Source organism: Mustela putorius, unplaced genomic scaffold (assembly GCF_011764305.1).
Source record: "Mustela putorius furo isolate JIRA1106 unplaced genomic scaffold, ASM1176430v1.1 tig00000580_pilon_pilon_pilon, whole genome shotgun sequence".
Classification (NCBI taxonomy): domain Eukaryota; kingdom Metazoa; phylum Chordata; class Mammalia; order Carnivora; family Mustelidae; genus Mustela; species Mustela putorius.
Window position 1 is genome coordinate 13,480,702 of NW_025421423.1, and position 22,338 is coordinate 13,503,039.

The 22,338-nt window shown below is 43.1% G+C and overlaps 1 protein-coding gene across 5 annotated transcripts in view; it reads left to right on the top strand.

Moving 5' to 3' along the window:
• Positions 1-22,338, top strand: part of PALM2AKAP2 (PALM2 and AKAP2 fusion) — a 446,433-nt gene that overhangs the window by 243,390 nt on the left and 180,705 nt on the right. The window contains exons 7-8 of one of the 5 annotated variants that reach the window (XM_045081684.1): positions 1,077-1,178; positions 11,036-19,183. The exons of 1 other annotated variant lie outside the window; for it this stretch is intronic. In XM_045081684.1, the coding sequence (XP_044937619.1) occupies positions 1,077-1,178; positions 11,036-11,775 (842 nt within the window). In that variant the 3' untranslated portion in view covers positions 11,776-19,183. Of the gene's footprint in view, positions 1-1,076; positions 1,179-11,035; positions 19,184-22,338 lie in introns of those variants that run through there. 3 more of the 5 variants (XM_013053849.2, XM_013053842.2, XM_045081683.1) reach the window with 3 other exon arrangements.

Below are 22,338 nucleotides of genomic sequence, written 5' to 3' on the forward strand. Positions count from 1 at the left end.
GTGTTCAGGGCACTGGCTGGGATCCTGGGTGAATTGTGGCACCAACTAGCTGAAGTAGGGAGTCCAGGACAGGTGGCAGATGAGCACAGATGAGAGTTTTCTTTGGGACATGTTGAGTCTGAGGTGATTGGGGGGATCCAGTGGAGACGGGCAGGAAGCTGCTCCCTGTATCGTCTAGGAGGGATTGGCATTCCAGGATTCTGGGATGTGGTCCTGGCACGGGGAAGGAATCACATCACATAGCATTCTAGAATGTTCCTGCCTTCGCTTTCCCACTCCTCTTCGGGGGATACACAAATTCTCTTTGTCTCATTCCCGTGGTTTCCTCCTCTCCTCTGACACTTTGACACACCTGCTGGCTGAGGTTCATGCCCGGAGGGTCTCCCCTCCCTGAATGGGCTTGTCAGGCTCTTTTCCCAAGAGGAGCTCGTCTCCCAGTTTTGCCCGGCCACAATGTCCTGCAACTGGGCTAACGGTGAATTCGCTGGTGGTTGTTATTTGGAATCTCAGGATTTTCTGGCTGAACCACCACCCTGTTAGACCCGATTATTAAAAGTATTAAAATTGTGGAATAGATTCTAGAGTTTGGGGAGCTTTTTATTTTTTTTTAATGTCTATAAAATAGGTCTTCTGGATGAATCAGACGCCCAACGCTACATTTCCAGTTTAAGGAATGAGCCCCGAGTTTATTTTTCAGTACTGTTGAAGGCATATTTCTAGTTTGATGTCCTGTGTTTGGTCAATCCCACCAAGCTCATAATGGCTCTTGTTAGCCCATCCCCTTCCCCCCCTCCCCGAACTCATTGTACTCTGAGAATCTAGAGCTTTCTGATGGATCTTTTAATACATAGAGCAGTCCTGGGGCTTGAGCTCTCTGGCCAGGATCTGTCCTACCTCAGCTACTCTGCTGAATACCAGTCACTGGGCAAATGCTTGTCTTTGTTTACCCTGATCCTCTGGTTCAGTGGCTGCCTCTGCGGTCCATTATGTAGGGCAGACAAGCTGCTGTTTCGGCAGTGAACCCACTGGGCCTCCCGACACTGTGCCTAATTGTATTCCCTGTTCTCTGCTACCAGATGCAGTAAATTACATTTCCTCCCAGCTCCCCGACCTGCCAATGCTCTGTTCACAAACAGCAAAACCATCACCTGGGCAGGACGGGACTAGCAGAGGAGCTGGTAAGTCCTGGGGAGCTATTTGGTTTTGATGCCGGGACTGGCCAAGGGGCCTGCATTTCTCTAAGCTTTAATAACAAGGGATGCCCAGATAACCTTCCATAGAGGACCCTGTCCTCAGCCCAGCCTCAGACACAGAAATTGCAGTGGCCACAGAGTGTAGGTGCTAGGCCCTGATGAGTAATTAAGGACGGAATAGAAAGGACTACTGAGAAAATCATAAGGTGTTTCCCCCTACTTTAGTGGGGTCTCTCTCTCTCTCACGTTTATGGTCTTTATATCTCTCCTTATTCTCAAAGTTAATCTGTGCTCTTCCTCTGGGGGTTTTTATTTTCCATACTGGAAATGTACAAGAGCCAAGGAGCTATGATGGAAGCTGGGGGAAAATTACTTTCAAAGTGTATGAGTATGTTGCCAAATCTTTTGGGAATCAAGCTGCTTGTATATTATAAATATATATTCGAAGTATTCCCATTTCTGGAATTATTTCTGAGCTACTGTGGTGTATTTGGGGAAGGGGACTAACAATTTAAAGTATATGTTTCTTGCTAATTTTTTCACAATGGTGGATTTTTAAAAAAAACATACCTTTACAAGTATAAAGTCTATAGAGAGCTGTGTTTTGCTCTGTTCGATACAAATGTGCCTCAGAAATCAGAACTGGCTGGATGTGAAGAATCAGTCTCTAAACCAGTCCTTTTACAATCCACACAGAAATGCACTGGGGGCCAGGGGCTCAAATGAAAAAAATGAATGGCCTAGGTGGCACAGTTAAGATCAATGTAGGTGAATTCAAATCCAATTTATGTTTTACGTAATCTAGGTAAGTTTATGTATAAAATAAATCACATAATGACACTTTTCATGGAACATAATAATCATGGGCTTTTAAACCAGAAGAAATCATTTATATAGGCCAAACAGAATGTTTTGTGAAGCAAATAGTCCCTCCTTCTTTTAATGAAACATACCCTAAAATGACAAATAAGTGGTGACATGGTTGACGTGTGCACTGATTCAGTAGCTACTGGGTATCTCTATAAACACCTTAGCATGTCACTTTTACAACTGACTCACAGAATTCTAGAACTGGTGTTGTCTGGTCAGACCCTGGCCAGGTTCGTGTGTCCCCGGACCGAGAAAGCAGTTCTCAGAGCCTGCAGGTGTGTAGCCAAGAAATCATTGTCAGAGGCTTAAGCCGTAAGCTCTCACGTGCTCCAAGAGCATTTCTGAAGTCAACTAGAGTGATGGCTGTTCAACAGTCACACACCTTACCTTCTGCCAGTATTAGAGACTTGGGTGCTGATCATTCCCAATAAGTGTGGATAAACAGCTTCCCAGGCCCTCTCTACAACATGCTCCTGGACCTCACAGGATGTGAGATACGATCCAACCAACAGACCTATGGATCAGCTCTGGGAGAGGATAGGGACAATATGATGACTCACTTTTAAGGGGTCTAGAAAGAGTTTGGGCAGCATCGATAGTCAACAAGTGTGACATGTAAGAGTAAGTAAGGTGTTAACGCAATTGGAGCTCCGGCTGTGTGGGAATACCTGTGTCATCGCAGCCTAGCCTCCTTCAAGTTGAAGGTGCTCCAGAAAAGTAATGATCCAATGGCAAATACATTTTCAGAAAAGAATTATGTGATCAGGATCTTCAAAAATAAGTGTATGTGTACTTCTGTTTATTACCAAAGAACCCATTTGCATAGATGTATCTAACTGTGGAAATATACACATGCAGAATCATGGAAGGAATCGCATGTGGTGTGGCTAACTCCTTTGTCTAGACTCTTTTCGGAATTGAGTGTCCAGATTCATTATCAGTTATGGCCAACAGAGCGTGGCTGGTATACCAAATAACGGCACTCGCCCCCAGAATCCTTTCCCTTAGACATGACCCATCTTGCTTTATGAACATTCTTTTGGAAATTTGCACAATCTCAGGGCCATTTTATTTTTAAGTTTTCAATTTTTTTAAAGATTGTATTTGTTTATTTGAAAGAGGGAGTGGGGAGAGGAGCAGAGGGAGAGGGACAAGCAGACTCCATGCTGAGCATGGTGCCTGATGAAGGGCTCCTGGCCAGGACCTTGAGATCATGACCCAAGATGAAGTCAAGAGTCAGACGCTCAACCAACTGAGCCACCCAGGCATTCCTTGGGCCCATTGTCACTTGTCATTACTCAGCATTATGACAAATCTTCTGGTCATTTGGAGTTTGGAAGGTTTAGGCTTCTATATAAATGGGAATCTATTTAGCATCATTGCTTTTAGAATTAGGAAGCATCTATTGCAATCAAACATGAGGCCAGGCTTTAGCAGCCCTGCAAATGGATCCCCAGACCACAGTCATATACCTCTGTGATTGGAGTTTGTGTCCCTTCAGGAGCCCCACTCTGTCTAATTGTACTGACCATTGGGAAGTCCTTCCTCTGATGTCTGCCTCCATCTTCCACCCATCAGTCCTTATCCTGCTCCCTGGAGCCACTTAGAACAAACCTTGAGTTGATTTCCCTTTAGCTATTTGAAAATGACTATCATTTCTGGCCTTTCCCAGATCCCCAGTCTGCATCCCCTTAGCACCCACAGCACCCAGTCTCTTTGGCTGTCTCAAAATTAATAAAATGGCTTGGAGATACCCTCTGCTATCCTTGCCCCTCCCAACTGAACCCTCCCCACTTTGCCTCTTGTCCCTCAGATGTGCAGTGCGTGGACCTGCCCCATGCACTCTGGGGTGGGCTGATCTCCATCCCCGCCCCGAGAGCAGGGTGAGAATCCGCAGACCATGGGACTCACTCTGCTGGTGCTGTGGTCTCTCAGCTTCAGGTTCAACCTCTGCTCAGCCTCATTCCCTTGATCCAGTGTAGTCATTGTTCCAGAATCATTTCCACTGAAACATGTAGCAGTTTTCTCTAATTGTGCACATACTGCTTTCACTGCTCAGAGAAACTACAAAATTCCTTATTTCTTAATTTCAAAAGGCAAAAGTAAGAATGAGCTATATACCTTTCTGCCCTTTGTATATTTGATGTAACTGTTGAATTTCTTCTTGTTAGATTGTTCCTTGTAAGTGTCAGGGCCTCATGAGGTCACTTAGGAGCATCTGTGAAAGGTGGGGAGGGGAATGGTATAAAGGGATTTGGTAGTCAGGGCTCAGCTGTTCTGTCCCATTTCAGACACAGCAGCTCCTCTGTCCTTGGGTTTATATATTGTATTTCTGCCTCAGATTTCCATCTGAATAAAGCTTTTCACAGTTTTGAAAATAGAAAACCTTTCTTCTCTAGTGCTGGGATTTTTATAGCTATTGATTGTAGCACCTCAAAGCCTTGCTTTTCTTCTCAATTTAGTATCACCGGAGATCTGAAAACAAGCTTCCATTATTTTTCTTCATTTCATTGATGAAAACATGGCACAGTTAGAACCAAAGTCAGAGGCCTGTGACACACTGTTGGGGTCTCCTGGCCCTTGAGAACCCTAAATAGGCACCTATGGGACATGCTCATTTAATAAGTAACAAGTTCTGGCAACTGTCTTGACAACCCAGGCACATGTTTCTGTCTCGTCCACAGTAATGTAAGGGACTTTGTGATGATCCAGATGATCTTAATCTCTGGCTTTGCTTAAATTGCCTAAAGAACTTGAACAGAAAGAAAATGAAATTCATCTCTATACCTTCCGCCCGATGAACCCTTCCTGGGTCTTGGTGGTCTCCACTCTTTGAAAATGAACTTTAGAATTTAGCCAGCCACGATGGCAAGCTACTTCTACATAATTTATGTAATTCCTTCCTTCTTTGTTTAAATCAAAAGAACTCCAGGTGTCGGCTTCTAGCACCTTTACTGGCGTCTAAGATTCTTGAGACAAATTTATCAATAAGGGAACTGATTCCTGGGTCTAAAGCACTGAGATCATTTATGTCTCTCAGTGCTTCATTATTTTTTGAGCTTCTCCACTCATCTGGGCTTCACTTCCCTCTTAGCAATATTCTTTGGCACTCTCAGACTGAAAACTGTCCTTCTTGAGCAAGAAAGTGGAAGCAAAATCAGATATGGGAAATTGGCTTGTGCTCTTCTCAGCCATGATGTCACACCTTTCCAGACTTATTTCTGTCAGTACTAAGGTGTCCTGGGAAAGCAATCGTTCCAAGAAACTTGTGATGACTTGTTTTAAAGGTAGAGATTGTCTAACTGCTGGGATGAGAGAAAAAATCCACTCTGAATTAATTTCCTCGCTTGCATTTTTTTTTTCCATCACAGCAGCCAAGTTTGTACTTCCATCCCCCAGAGAAGGTATGAGCATATATGTATATGCATAGTCATGTGCCCAAAGGGAAATGACCGCATGTATGTATGTTCACTGAATAAGCCAAGTGTGTGCATTGTTTCTCCTCCACATTCCAGGTGTGATGTTAGCTACTGGGTGTTCAGTATATTGCGGGGGTCTAATGACAGTGGGCTGGGTCATATTTTATTTTACATGTGGACCTTCAGGCTTATACCTCTTCCCACTGATCCCAGTGAGTCAGAACAAGTGAGCTGCTAGGAGCTGGAGTCGAGGGACCTAACATGATTGAATTTTCTGTCCTCATGGAACACAGTGTCTTGTTTGGTCTGCTCTTGGCTTGATTCTGAAATGGAATCATGTGGTTGGTCACCCCACCCCTCCCTTGGGTCATATGCTCTTGTTTCCTCTTCCCTAGGCTCCATAGTGCCTGTATAGCTACCTTCTCCTTACCAAAGCTGAAGGAGCAGGGAACACGAGAGTACCTAGAACTGTTGGCATAAGCTTGCATTGAAATCAAGCATTCTCTGTGGCTCAGAACCATGTCTCTGGGCTGTGCAGTGTGCCAGTAGGTTCACCTCCTGCCCCCACCCTGGTTTTTAGGCAAGTACCTATCACAGGGGCCTCCCCTCTGAACCACACCTGGCTGTTTTCAGAACCAAGAGCCTAGGATTAACAATCGGAATTAGACTGCCTCTGTTTCTTTAAGGTTCTCCTTATTTACCAGAGGGTAGGGTGGAGCAAGGACCTAGTAAACCAAACCCAGAGGCCTGGCGTCAAAGCTCCAGTTGCATCATTCATTCCTATCCGTTGCAGAAACTCACCACTATGGTTTTTATTCTTCCTTGACAGTCATGAACATCTACTCCCCCATCTAGGTTCTTGGAAAGCATAGCAAAAATGCTTTATCCATTCCAACCTTATTGTCATGTATGTCGTGTTAGGAGATCAGTAATTAAATATATCATTTTGTAAAAACCTACTTTCAGATTTCAGTTATCCTGTCATTGAGACTTCCATCAGACCATCTCCATTCTCTCTTCTCTGGCTCCAGAATCTTTCTCAAGGGAGGAAATACTCATACTTTCCTGGAAAGTATGAGTATTTCCTACTTTCCAATGTATGTAAGTATTTCATACTTTCCAATTTCATACTTTCTCAATGGAGGAAGCTCTCATACTTTCCTGTATGTCCATGTGGCTCTCAAAATCTCTTCCAGGGGCTCCCCCAGAAAACCCCCTCTCCTCAGAAACAGCCCTTCCTGACTTGTTTTCAGTAAGCTGAGCACGGACCCCTCATCTCTACACAGATTGTAGTGTATCCCATGTGGCGAGGGAAAGCTTAAGGGAAGAGAGAGGAAGAGAAGGGAGTATATTTTGTGGTTAGACATGAGAGCATGACCTAAGTGAGAGGCCTTTGGTAAACGGTGTGCATACATCAAAAATAAAATGTTAAATTCAAAATGTAAGTCTCGTTTCTGTACTGGTTCACATTCACCCTGCTTCACATTTGAAATATTATCGGCTGAGAGCTGGAGCAAAAAAAAAATGCTTATTTATAAACAGCATATTTAAGATAAATGTTCACACTTCCTGTATGGCTTTCTGAATGTCTGGTAACATTCTTGTATGTGTATCCATGGAGTCTAAATGCTGCTTTCATGTTAAGCAAGAGCTTCTCAAAGTGTTCACCTAGGTACCCCTTCCTAGAGAGGAAAGTGGATGCAGACAAATCATGGGAGGCCAGATCCTGACGAAATCTGCTAAAAATCTGTTTCCTTTGAAGCCTTGTTTTACCTGGGGGGCGGAGGGGAGAGTATGGATGGATGTGGTATTTTATGGCATAATGTATTCAGGCTTATCTTATTGGCAAAATGTCTTAACGATGTTCTACTCCCATATTCTAGAAATATTGAAAAACAGTGTACAACATGTAAATACAAATACTAATATGTCACCCTAATGAAACCATGACCCCTGTGGTTCAGTCCTAGAGCCATGTCACCTTTAACAAAATATGGTTTAAAATCACACACACAGAAACAAAACCAACCAAACAAACAAAAACACAACATTAAAAAAGGAATTCTGTTCCTTACCTGTTTTTCCTGAAGGATATTATAAGGACTCCAATTCATATCCCCACCCAGAAGCATTTCTCACTTGTCCTTTTCTTTATTCCCCATATCTCCACTACCACCACAAAAATATACCCTCTTTTTCCACAGCCCATGTAGCTTTTACACCCTCTCCTACTGAACTCCTTGCTTCTCCGCTCTTTTTTGTGTGCATCTACTCAGGTGTTCTAGCATAGAACTCCCCCTCACCCCCCTTTCTGTCTCATCTCTGATTCTGGAAACAGGCAAAGACAAAATGAAGGTTGGGGGTTAGGATGGTGGAGAGAGGAAAAGTGGACCAACAATGACAGCGTTCTCATTGGTGGGCAGAAGAAGAAGGGCATCTCCAAAGAGTCCCATGCTAATAATTTGTACCTGATCACATATAGATCTAAAAATAGACATGTTTTGTTCCATAGTCTGTATTGATAACAGATCAGTGTGTCATTTTGTTCACATATTACTAGATGCTTGGGGAATAATTAGATATTGGACCTATAACTGGCAATCATTAGCATCATCCTTACTTATAAATATGTCCCAGGAGTGTTTTAATAGTGATAGGACATAATATTTTAACCCCCAAACTGTGCATTTTAATGTAAGTGCCATATTTAAAGAACAAACCTTGGAGTCCACACACAATTTTAAATGCCTAGTCTGTTTCTCTGGTGACACACTTGGTGGGAAATCAGGAAATAACCGAGACAAATATTTCTCTTGACGTCACCATCCTTGTGGGAGCTCATGTACTTCGGTGACAAATATCGGTTGGCCTCTCACTGTGTCACTGAAGGAAACTCAAGATCTTTGTGTTGAATAAGTGAAACTTTCAAAACGGACATAAGGAAAATCAAGCATTGGATCTGGCTTCACAATCTGTTTAGTTAAGTGTTAACTGTGAACGGACTGTATCTTATTACCCAACAGATGAAATAGTATCATGGCTGTTTCTCTAACCAGTTCAAACATTAATTACTGTGTGTACCTTTTCATTGGTGTCATGTTATACAAAGTCTTTGTGACTAGATAGTAGACTTTTCAATTAGTAGTATTTATTTCACCGGTATTTGTAGATCAGGTACCGTGTAGACAGAAGGCTCTAAGGTAGGTGCTGGTGGGTAGGGGAATGGTAGAAAGATGTCAGGCAGAAAACTCACCTTTAGGGATCCTAAAAATCCAGGGAGCTAATAAAACATTTCCACAAATGATTATACCCCTGAGTGGAAAGTGTTAAGTGACTTCAGAGAGGTTTGGAAGTGTTCAGAGAGCTTAAGAAGAGAGAGAAGTCTTGGAGATGGAAGGACCAAAGAAACCTTCTGAAAGTGGGGAGGCAGCTGGCTGGCTGGCCAACGCATCGATGGATAGGTCCTATTTGGATGGATAGAAACTCTGAAAGGAAAGCCAGTTCATGAGAAGAGAATCTTAAAAGCAGGAAAAGTTTAGGTGTGGGGTGGTGTTATTTGATTACGCTAAAAAGGGGGGGGGGAGTTGAAATGATCATTTGGATCTTCTTAACACCGTTGGGGAACATGTAGTTATTCAAAAAGAGGTAGGGACTCAAAGGCAATCATAACCCGAGATGCCCCACGGGAAAGGCAGGTCAGGTAGGGAAGGATGCTGCGTTCTGGGAATAGAGCAAAGTTTGCTACGGTTGGAGCAGACTGTGGGATGGGAGGGGCTGAGAGACAAGGCTAGAAAAGAAGTTGCAGACAAATTCCCAAGGGAATGATATGCCAAGCTAAGAAGTTTGGCGTTTGTCCTATATAGATGCAGGAACCCACAGAGCATTTGTGAAGAAGGTGTTGTGGGCTGGATGGAGCACAGGTTAGTGGAGCCAGTAGACTTTTTTTTATAAGTGGCCTGATGGTAAATATTTTAGACATTGTGGACCACATATGGTCTCTGTCATCTATTCTTTGTTTTTTTTTTCTTTTTTCCTTTTCTCTTTCTTAAATTTCCCTCCTTCTTTTTTTCCTTCCTTCCTCCCTCCCTCCCTCCCATTTCCTTTTTATAGTATTTTCAAAACAAGTTTTGGGCTACCTTTGCCCCCTGCTCTGAGAAGGGGCAGGTGGAAGTGGGCAAAGCTGTTGTGTGGAGAGCAGAGGGGGGCCTGGCCTGAGGCAGGGGCAGTAGAAGAGTCGTGAGGAGATGCAAGGGGAGAGGTCAGAAGTGGAATTAGTGGCTCACAACAGTTTGGCTGTGGATGAAATTAGGAAGAAAAGGACAAATCAGGTGTGATTCTGAGGCTTCTCGCTCGAGAGACTATGTGGTACTGGTATTATTGAAAACCAAGAAGACTAGGGGGGAGTCTTTAGAGAAGGTGAGTTTGGTGTTGAAGTTGCGGAGTTTGAGGTAACCCCTGGGTCATCTAAGGAAAGCGTGCCCGGGGCCGGTTGGCTTCCTGGGACCAACGCTTGCTTGGTGTCCTAGCATCCAGAATGCGTGCCTCGGAGGGAGCCTCAGAAGTAACAGATTGGAGAGGCTGGAGTGTCACACAAGACTACAGAACAGGAGAGAGCAGGTCTTTAGGAAGCCCAGATTGGTGGCAAGATTTGGGATAAGTTGGAGAGGGCTAGAGCGGACGGGGGGAGCTGGGAGGAAGCCCTTACCGTAACCTAGGGAAGAGGAAATAGTGTCTCAGATTGAGTAGTGGCCGTGGAAGAGAGAGAAGGTGACTGAGGAGAAAGATGGTATGGGGCAGAATCACGAGGATTTGGCGCTGTGCGCATGGCCAAAGCAAGAAGCCTTTTGTGATCATCGTCCTCCGATTCCAGTTGCTATGGGATTCTGCTACCTCCGTCTTGTTCTTTTTCTAGTCCTTGTTTCAGAAACGCAGCTCAGTGATTGAAGTAGTCTCAGAGCATATAACTTGACTGGTTTGTAGCTTCAGTTCCTGTAGACAGCCTAGTTCAAAGCACAGTGGAGGATAGCCATGCCCCACCAGCAAAATCTTTTGCATATTCTCCATTCACAGTAAAAGGAGATGCAGAAAACAAAAACAACAGTAGACCGCTTGGTGAAAAAGTTAAAAAAAAAAAAAGATTTAAGATTTTGGAATTATAATGCTTCTTAACCAGGACCTTTAAAATTGTCTATAAGCCTCGGGTAAGCTGTCAATCAAAATAAACTTGCATGTGTGCCAGCCTCCCAGAAATTCATTACAAGGGATGTACATGGTCGCTTGTGGTATTACGTTAGCAGATCTTCCTTAGAAGTGTAAGTGCCAGTGAGATGTGGCAACTCTGTACATCTGGCTTCCCGGTGCAGTAAGCTGCTGTGTGCAAACACATTTATAACCACCTTTGTCCACACTGTGCACTCACTCTAACACTCAAGATGCTTGGCAGTTAGACTAGAAAGGGCACAAAGCCCTTTTTTTGGTGTCTGTTTGGCAATTAACCATTCACTGGCTTTTTTTGTTGTAACATGCACTTCCTTTCTCTTGTTTTCATTCAAGCTGTGTACGCCATGGAAATTAATGTGGAGAAAGACAAACAAACAGGAGAGACCAAGATTCTCTCTGCATCCACCATTGGCCCAGAGGGGGTCCATCAGAGAGGAGTCAAAGTCTATGATGATGGTACCAAAGTAGTGTATGAGGTGCACTCGGGAGGCACTGTGGTAGAAAATGGAGTGCACACGTTAAGCTCAAAGGATGTAGAAGCACTTATTCAGAAGGCGGGACAATCAAGCTTCAGAGGAGGGCACGTGTCAGAAAGAACTGTGATCGCAGATGGGAGCCTTGGCCACCCGAAGGAGCCCATGCTCTGCAAGGAAGCCAAGTTAGAAATGGTACATAAGTCTAGGAAGGATCATTCTTCTGGGACCCCAGGGCAGCAGCCCCCAGCCCCCAGCACAGAAGGGCCCGAGGCCAACTTGGATCAGCCAGTCACCATGATTTTCATGGGCTACCAGAATATTGAAGACGAAGAGGAGACGAAGAAGGTGCTAGGCTATGATGAAACCATCAAGGCGGAGTTGGTCCTCATTGATGAAGACGATGAGAAGTCATTGAGGGAGAAGACCGTGACGGACGTGTCCACCATCGATGGGAATGCAGCTGAGCTTGTGTCCGGGAGGCCGATCTCAGACACCACAGAGCCCTCATCCCCAGAAGGGAAAGAAGAGAGCCTGGCCACAGAGCCAGCCCCAGGTACCCAAAAGAAAAAGCGCTGTCAATGCTGTGTTGTCATGTGACCACTTCTTTCTTCCCTTTTCTTCCGGGCAGCCTCTGGGCTCTCCACCACTTCCGTAGACCTCACTGTACCACTAACGGCAATACTGTCAGCTGGAAGCAAACACCTGCCTTGCCTTGCAGTTGGATTGCTTGGGTCTCTCTTATTTTTGTCCCCCTTCCATTTTTCTCCAGTTTCCTCACCTGAGAGACAACATGCATGTGTGTGCTTCATTCTTTCCAAGAACTTACTTTTCCTCTAAACCTTTCCTTGTGTCTTCAAGAGTGAATCAATTTCTTACTGCTCGATTGGAATGGACTCTCCACATCAGCCAGTTCTATAGTAGCCTTAACTCACTTGACTGGAATCGAACCCGTGGCCCTGGGGGTTTCCTGTTGTAGCGTGTTCCTATAATGTAGTCACACATCACCACGTCGCTGACTTCCCACTTGCCTCCCTTGCTGTGGATCTTTGCTTTTATATCGTGTGTGGCAAAATGCTGTGGGCTCTAGCTGGTTGCCAGCGTGGCCAAAAGTGGACCTTATACTTAGTCTGTTCAATCTAGGGTGATGCTTTTTGCTGCCTTACATAAGCTTCCAGATTACAGTATTGTGCATCTATGACTTTCCATCTGTTAAAACTGAAATGACGTTGATGTAAAAGAAAAGGAACCCAGTGCTTGTCGCAGCTGAAATGTAGGGACTGATTCCATAACCCGCCCATCAGCAGCCGTCTCTTTCTGTGGCTTACCTGATGGACCCTTTATATACGAAGCACCATTTTTAATTTTCTAAGGACATGAAACAAACATTGTTTTGAGCATTCGTAGTAATCTCTAAACTTAGGCATATCCATGAGCCTTGCTTCTATTCTCTCAGAAAAAAAAATGTAAATTTTTATATTGTTTTCTTTTTCACGGATATTTTCTGATCATGTTAATCTATTTTCAACGAAGGGATCATTTTGAGGAGTATCTCTGCAGTGACCATATTTCTAGAACAGTCTTTTTGACCAACTGTGGTTGCTGCCAAGCTTCCATTTCATTGTGGATGGACGGTGCTGGAACTGAATTTACCTGTTCATCTCCCCTTCCCACTTGATTACAGAGCCTTACTTCTGGACTCTTTTCTTTCTGTCCCATGAGAAAGAGAATGTTTCCCATAATGTCACCATGCAGGTTGATCCACCCTTCAAAATCAGCTTGAAAATGTAAAAAATGTGTAAGAAAGACGTGTCTTCTCCACGTTAAGTCCTTAAATTCATTCCACAAGTACCGGCTGAGTGGCACATAGCGGAGCTTCTTAAGGCATGTTTCTTAAACTTCTGGAGATTTCAGAACATCAGAGAATAGTTTTTTGGTTGTTGTTTTTTTTTAAATCTAGAACACAATGAACAATTTAAATAAATTCTTAGCATTCTCCCAAAGCAAACAGCCAGGTGTATAGTAAAACCAAAGGGAAGTAATAGAGTAAAAAAATAATACAGTAATAAAATAAAGATGTAACATTTTAACTGGTTTTAATAACAGAGATCTCTTAACCTGAAGTTATTTGCCCAGATGTTCATAGCACTATTGCAAATCATTCACAAAATATATCTATGTTCCATGGAACATAGTTTTAAAAAACATAAAATAAGTCATGCTCCCTCAAGTCGAACCTCTGTGGAAAGCAGACAAGAAAAAAAAAATTAGATAGTCTTGAGAGAATTTCTTTATGGAATCAACTAAATTTGTCCTAAACATAGTTTTCTCAGTGCTAAATCTAACTGTTACTATTTTAAGTTTCGTGGCTTGAACTTATATTCCAAATGGAAAGGGGGAAAATGACATTTTTATTGCGAAAAGTTCATTCCTCTCAAATAATTATATTTCAGTGAGCACAAAGTAAGTCATTTTATCACCAACGGGTAAGCAGAAAAAGTCAAGAAGGGACAAATAAAGGAGCTAAATTCTGCTCCTAAAATGATTCCATCAATGGCTTCCTTTTGAATAGTGGAGGGGGTTCCCTCTAAATGATCTCAGGTTCACCAAAGCATCTACAGTTGAATTAGGCTGCTGTCTTATCTCGGAATAACATCTGGTTTTGCTGCCTAGAAATCTCCCCACTCGGCTTCACACTCCTCAGTCAATGGTCACTTAGGCTTCCTTTAAATGTTGAAGAGAACGACATGCCAGATAAACTTATTCACGTAGAAAATGAAAAAAGTTTGAGTGTTTGGACAATCTATTATTTTAATAATTTATTTAATAAAGAAACAATCTAAAAGTTTATCATAACTTACCTTTTTTTACTCACTTAGGGGTTAATATTATTCAATAGGAGTTTTTAAAAGCACAGTTAGTGAGGGGAATGGTAGAATGTAGAACCCTTGAGCTTGCTGTTTGATAACCAGAATCAGTCTGGTTCGAGGACAGAGAATTCCCAGAAATGTTCTACCCATCCTGCCGTAGTGAGCTAGTTCTTCATGAAGAAAATGATCTGCCCCTTTCACAGCAGCCCTACACAAGAGATCTGAAAGACCAATGATAATCTGCACTTTCATTCATCAGTTATTATTATAGGAATTAACAAATTACATGAATTAGAAGTCTCTTTATAATTTTACTATTAAATCTTATTATTAGAGCCTTTAAAGTAAGACATGTTACCTTTAGTAAAATGATATGTGGCCATAGGAAGTGGTTTGTTTGAATATGGCATTTGTGTGCTTATTTTTCATCCTTTTCTTATCAAAATAGAGGATTTAGGCTCAGCCAGTACTTTTATGGGATGAGACCTATAATCTCACCTACAGCATCAAGTAACTACATAATGAACATATCCTCAGTGTCGTGATTGAGAACGTTCTGCCTTCCCTGCCATCATTCTCTCTGTAAAAACTTTATTATGTGTGGTATCACACCCTCCAAAAATACAGGGTACTGGCTTCCATAATCTGACAAGTTAAAGAACCAGTAATGAAGCTGCAAGACCATAGTCTTTTTGAGACAATGGTTCGTTGGGTTGTCTTCTAAAACTAAATAATCAGTTCCCCCTTAAACGGAAAGAGAAAGAGAGAAAGGAGGGATATTTCATTTCTTAGAAATAGATTTTCAGTGGCATTGAATTAAAGATCTTTTAATGGTTAAAATGGTGAAGTTTAACGTACATATCCTTACAAATCTCAATGACTTGTATATCCTTGCCTTTGTTTTCTTTGATGTGCAATAGGACAGACTAAGGGGAATTTTTTTTTTTTTTTTTTACCTTGTACCTCTTTTGCCCTTAATTCTATTAATTACTTTTATAAGCAAAGTGAGTTGCCTCTAAAAGTGATTTGACAGTGTCCAGGGACATCACTAATACTGGGACCAGAGAGGGTGAGGAGAGAGGGCATTCCCTTCTGGCCAAACCCAACACATGGTTTCCTTCAGCCTCCTGAGCAAAGACTTTCAGGAAACTTAGATTTGACTCCTTTCTGAATTGCAATTATACATGTATCAGCTTTAAATTCCCATCAACTCCATTTTACTTCCTGGTCATAAATGTGTTTGTTCCTTCATACAAGTAGAATGCTTTATTTCGGTTAGGGTCAAGTTTTTTATAAAAGGGGGGAAAACATCAAGATGCAGGAACCTCTCTGGAGCAAAACATTCAGGCCAAGTGCGAAAACGGCTCCTGTCTCTTCGCCTCCTGCAGAACTTCATTTCAAGGGACCACTGAACACCCTTGAAATGAACACTTATTTCCTGCCATTGAACCAGGGTTGCGAAAGCGGAGGGAGGGAATATGGTGACAGAGGCAAAACTCGAACCACTAAACCAGCTCTTCCTTTTTACAAAGCACCCTGTCAATTTAAAACACAGGCGAACACAAAATATTCACAGAGGACTTTTTGTTGTTGTTCTTGCTGAAGATCTAGAAGCTCAGATCTCCCTTTGTCAATGGACTCACTGTGGAGTTCAGCTCACCAAAGGGCCCCTTCCTTGTGGGGATAGTCTCATCTCCCAAAGGGTTACTTTGTTTACAGTAAACACCCCTCCAAGGCAAGCAGTTTTAAGTTGTATTTTTGCAACATGTACCTTCAGTCATTGGAACCACAAAGAAGGTTTGAAACCTCATAAATATGCAATCTTTTAGAAGCTCCTCAGTTTACTTTGTATCAAGGTATATAGAACTCCACTGATGAGGATAGAACCAGCAAATATCCTTTGTCCTGCTGGACGGTACAACCCAGCAGGTAAATGGAGTGACGGTGGTATATATCACAAACCAGCTCCAAGAAACCAGCAAGATGAGCTCTTTGACTCTAGCTGCCAGCGGTCATTTATAGCCTTCTTCTGGTCTTTTCAGGAATACTGGCCTGCATTTTCTAGGGACAAAGAAAAGCCAGGCTTTCGTGATCATAGGAGCACAATGCAATTATGTGTCTGTATTTTCATAGTTTCAGTGAACTCTAGGATAAAATTCTCATTTAAAAAAAAAAAACCAAAATACTTATTATTTGAATGTAGAAAAAAATAAAATAAAACTTACATCCTGAAAGGTTTCAAAAGGGCAATTTCCCTGGGGATCCCTAGACCAGCCTCGCCCATCCCCCTTCATTTTTATATGACTTAAATAGGCCTCTGCTTCCCCTCTCCACTCAGTCTAACCTAAGGTCAGAACCATATCACAAAACCTTGCTTTCAACTTGAAAATATAAGATGTAATTTTGGGGATCGCAGGTTTTCTGCATCAAAGATCTGGACCGCCTTAACTTTTGTAAAAAACAAACAAAACAAAAAAACAAACCAGTTTTTCAAGGCTCTCTTTTACTAAGCAGGAAACCAAAATGTTTCCTGAAAATTAATGACTTTTTTATATTTTGTGACTATTTTCTAAGTTTCTATAGGTTGAGGTGTAAATGGTCATCTTCTCCCTGTAATGCCTCTTCCTGGTCAGTGTGGGGGCAGGGGAGCGGGGCCTCTTTTTTGCAAGTCACTGCATTTTTATCAAAAGAAAAGTATATTTCATGAACCATAAATAAAAAAAAAAAGTCCCTAGACTTCAGGCAGTCCTTCTGGAGTGAAAGAACAAAAATACAGAAAGAAAAGAATTACAGGGTGGCTTTCCTTTTATTTTCCTATGGTTAATGTACTGTATGGTATGTATGTTTACAGAATGTATCTGCCTTGTGATGTGAACAAATGAATGACAAAAACAGAGTTCTGATGTGCCATTTTAAAGTTTGCCTTAGCATTGCTGTTTATGTTCTTCTTTTCTGTCCTTTAAAAAAAAAAAATGCAGGTTGTATTCCAAAGCTGTATTAACACAACATTCTCTTCCCCGCCCCTACCCAGCCCTCTTCAGAGCTGTGAATTCCATCACAGGAGCCTTGAGGCAGAACCTTGCTGGTCAGACCCAGAGGGAATACAGTGGACATTGCCTGGACATTGTCTATGTCCATCTAGCAACCAAGCATGTTCCTATGTTCTCATCTGGGTCTGAATGTCACGCTCTGACACTCCTGGGCAGGCCATAGACAGCATAAGATCTTCTGCAGTCCTTCTTACAGTGAGGGGATGGGGACTTACTTGTGGACCCCCTCTCTGGGTCTGGGAGCATATTTTTAAGCACAAGTAGCATAGCTTGTGAAAGCAAGAGAGATGGACTCAAATGGTGTGATTGAGCCATAACTGAGAGGTGTGCCCATTCATAAGATGAGTACCATAGGGCTGGGAGTAAGGAGTGGCCATTAGAAATGGAATATTTTACATTTATGTATTTTTTTAAGGAATGATATTTTTATAATGAAATCTATATGCATTATGAAGCTTGAGTTTGAAAACAATTTTGATTGAGTTATTTCTCCATTCCGTTAAGGTAACTTTCTGGTGACTTCAGCACAAGCCCAGACCTTGAGAGGCATGATCAAAGGTCCTGTGGCCTGCCCATGTGCCTCCACTGCATGAAATCCAATGTTTCCAAACAGACCTATATTGTAAGATCAAGCTTTCTATGCCTGTCATTAGATAAACCATGTCTTGATAGCTTGATAGCTCTCTGGGCTACATCTTTAATGATAAATAATGATGTTTTTCATGAAAGGGGATAGCCATTTTAAGTGTAAGGCAACTCTAGCAATGATCAAAGTCCAAATATTTCACATATTTAAGGACTGATCCCTGTGTTGGAGATTAAGGGACCACTCACTATGGTACATTTAAATGATATGGATAAAATGGTGCGTCAGAAGCCTCTGGCCATAAACCAACAATATAAAACTTAGGAGGTATAATTGGCCTTGTAAATACCAAAGGTGCTGCACCACATTTTCAGAGTTAAGAAGACACAGGAAAGAATTGTCTTTATCTATCCACTAATGAGATTCTGAATTTTTAGAGTTCCTGGATCCTCCCCCCTCCACCAATTTTCTGCCAAGCTCCCAAGTTCCAATTGCAATCAAACTCAGTTTCCTAAAGATCTTCACCCACACCTGTTCCACTGAGGGACAGAACAGCGTAAGCCTCGGAGTCTGCTTACCACCCCTATTAGATTCTCTTCCCAGACAGCATCCTTGCTCCAGACGGGCCCTTTTTCTATGACCTTAAAAGACCAAGAGCCTTTTCCAACAAGGCAAGGTCAGAAGCATTCTCTCCAACTGAAGAAAAAGAACCCCTCCGGGTCCCATGCAAATCATTTCGATTCTGTCATCACTAGAATCCCTCCAACAGGCCCAATTCAAGCCCAGCTATGAACGCCAGTGTCATGGAGACAGCTCTCAAAATGCAGGAGCTATGCAACTGCCTGAAGGTGCTAAGGGAGAGCGGTTTGGCTCTCTTCTCTTATCACACGGGAGCCTCACAGTGTTGAGCTGAGGCGGACTGTTGGGGAGGCGTCCAGGTCCTTGATTTTGCAATCAGTCTTTAGAGACAGAGAAACCACCAGGCGATGTCTGATCCGAGCTGTTCTGTTGCAGCTTTAACACCAATTCCGTGATATCCTATTCTGGCCAGCAGAAAGAGTCCTGTCCTTCGCGGGGTTCTGGAACATTCTCTCCTCCTCTCAAGCTCCTGACATAGTAAAGTTAAAAAATCACACAGGGGTTCCAGAAAATGTTGTGTCTGATGCAGCTTTTCAGTGAATGTAGGTTGTTGATGGAATTTTCAGCTTTAGCAGTTCACTCGGGGTGAGTGACATCTCTGTAAATATTTCCATTTCTGTGGTTGGTTGGGGGGTGGGGTGGGAGCCTGTCGTGCTGACTCTGAATTAGACTTGCTGGGCTAGCTGCTGTACTTTGTAACCTGAAGTGTACTTTGACTGTTCTCTTTCCTTCGGATGAAAAACAAAACAAAAACCGACTTCAGAAATAACACTGCCAGCGACAGCCCAGGGCTGTACTTGTAGCTTCTCTCTGTTCCTCTGTACAGTATTAATAGACAATAAACTGCCTTTTCACTGCATCTACCTCTGAGTGTCTGTGCCCCGATTCTTTCCCACCCCCCAACTGCCACGGGTGCATGTCAGGCCAGACTGCCTCGGGGGGCGCCTTCGACGGCTCGCTAATGCCAAACCCTAATCCAGTGCCTTTCAAACTGGAGTGTGCCTCAGAATCACGTGGGGGGACCTGCCAAGAAGGGGGAAGCTCAGTCCCACCTCTGGAACTCCCATTCAGGTTCCTGGGTGCGGCCTGCTCACCTGCCTTGCTAATCATGTCTCCAGGTGATTCTGATACATGGGGTTCCTGGCCCGACCGTGGGTTGGGGGGCCCCGCCGGGGGCATCCCTGTGGCCTGCCTGTTCCAGCTGGTTTCCACACTAACTAATCTGCTTTCCCAGCACCTTCTCTCTCTCACCTGCTCTTGCACATCTGTCTCCACACCTGTCGTCTTTGTTCTTGTTCCTTGCAAACCCCTAGCTGTGGCATCGACCGTGATCCCCTGGGTCCAACTTGGGCTGCCCCTCAGGCAGTACGCATTCAAGCACTGTTGTCTTAGAAACAGGAGCACCTGAAGACACGTGGGAATTTGGTTATTCTTCTTTACTGCTGTATCCTCTCTATCCAGAATAGGCTCAAGAAACTTTTTCTGGAAATGGCCAGATACTAAGTATTTTGACTTTGCAGGCCAGATGATTTGTGTCATAGCTGCTCAGCTCTGCCAGAAGGTAGCCAAGCACTGCACATAAATGAATGAGTATGGCTAGGTTCCAATAAACCTTATGTATTAAAAAAAAAAAAAAAGACAGTAGACTGGATGACTGGATTTGGCCCTCAGGCTTGTAGTGTGCCAATCCTTGGCCTCCATGGGAGCCTGGCTCATAGCAGGTACCCAAGAAAAAAATGAAAAGGTATTATATTAAAGAACAGACAAAGGGCAGATGTGATACCACCTGTAGAACTGTCATAGAAATTTTTTTTCTTTGAGGATATGGAGTAAGAGAAATCAGTCGGGGGGCTCTCATCTGTTTGGGTTCCGTAGTGGATTTTTTTTTTTCATGTCTTTATGCATGGACATTATCTTGCAAGTTCGAAGCATGAATGGTGCCTTGTAGACAGCGCAAAGTGCCAAGCTGAAATGAATAACTCTCAACCAACAGAGAGTTGAGGAAGTATTAGGACATCTTACCCTTGTCGGCAACAAGGAACTGGGTGGTCCCTAAGTATCTCAAGCATTTGATCCAAATGTCTGTGGAACTACATTTGGTCTGAGCCGTCCTATGCCGTGAACTCAGGGCTTTCTTTATATTACCTCTCCGTTCACTGAAATACTCTTTAGTGTGTGCACGCACATATGGGGAACCGCAATGGCACGTTACACATCCCATAAGCCAGGGCACACTAACAGTGACACACCAGGAGCTGTGTGTTTCTATCCACGGCCAGTGTCGTTGTGGAGTTGAAGGAAATGATATGTACACAAAGCGGTTGGTAAGCGAGAAGTAGATAACAAATGTTATCTTACATGTGATGGGAAAGTGTTTGTCCTGCTACTGAAGGGTTCCCCTTTCCCAGATGTAAAGAGTACAGGCTGTTCCAGTATGTTTCAGAACCAGCAGAAAAATGGAAGCCACTTTTCCCTTCTTTGGAGTTGGGACTACTTTTGTATTACATGGAACCAAATGAAATTGATATTTTGGAGGTCAGTAGGGCTGAATGCTGACAGTTCCATAGACTTTAAACTGATCATTCTATTCCAGGGATCATTTTCCATCAGAGAGGGCAAAATATGACCAGAACTCCAAATACAGCAGGAGGAATTTAGATAAGAAAGTAAGAACTTCGAAAGGAACATGGTTCAGCGAGACTAATGCAGAACTAGGCATTTCCCTTGGGTGTGTAGGATTTCCTATGATCTTACATCGACCCGATGAGGTAGACATTGCTATTGTTCTCCTTTATACTTGAGGAAACTGAGTTACTAAGATAGTAAACACTTCGCCCAACCTAGCGGGGCTACAGATTGGGGTGGGGGTGGGAGCGGGAGGGACAAGTTTTAAGCCCAGCTCTAACTTACTTCTACACAGAGGTCTCTATGTCATGAAAGTGATGTGAGGTTACAGCTAAGGTTGGACATAGGAAAGATGTGGAGGATGGAGCCATGGATGCAAATAAAAAAGCCCCACAAAATGGCACCAGTTCCTTTTTGCACCTCTTCGTACTCAGGCAAACGCTCTGTAATATCACTGCCCTCTGCAGGCTGGGAGGAGTCTTTGCAGGCTTCCATCCCAGAAGAAAAGCAGAGGGTGAAATCGCCCGCTCTTCTCTTCTCTCTTCATTACCGCTTGACTGTTTTTGCATCCCCATTTAGGAAAAGGATTAACAAAATTGCCCAGACAACTCTGTAAATTCTAAGAGTGCTGTGTCCATCTCCAAGTAAGCGAAGGTAATTTTGTTGTTGATGATGATGATAGGATTGCTATTACAATTATTAAATCACCCGTGTCGCAAACAGCGAAGAGGAACCTTGCTGGCGTTAGGCACCTGCCTTTGGATCTAGGCTGGGTCACCCATCCGCAGCACCACTACCTCCCCAGCACCCCAGCTCCTCTCCTGCTTTTCTTACGTGGTATCAAATCCTCTGCTTATGGACAACGCACAAAAGCAAAGATGTGCTATTTAGGGGCTCAGGCTACCAGATCTGAAAGAGATCATCAAGTACAGAAATCACAAGATTTCTGTATATTATTTCTGTACAAGACTGAATATGGTCTACAGCTATATAAATTTTGCCTGCATAGTGCTTTCAAACAGTTTTCAATTTATTGCCAAAAATATTAAGAGAATTCTCATTTTGAAAGTACGGATTTCTAGCTTCTCTAGATTTTAGAGCCTCTTTTTTTTTTTTTTAATGTTTCAAAGCTATTATTTATTCTGTTCAAGTTTCCACTATACAGTAGACATTCTTCTACTCTTGCTTACACAGTAAATAAGTATACACCAGCCCCGTGGCTCAGGCTTGCAAGTCTTCCCTGGAGAAGGGTGTCAGGCCGTTTAAACTCAGGGTGTCTTTCTCTGATGCCTCCTCCTGGAAGCACTGGAAGGCACCAGGCTCCAAGCTGTGTGGGTGTGCAAAGAGCTCCATACACGGAGCCCCATGCCTTGGTGTTGGACAGCCTTACTCT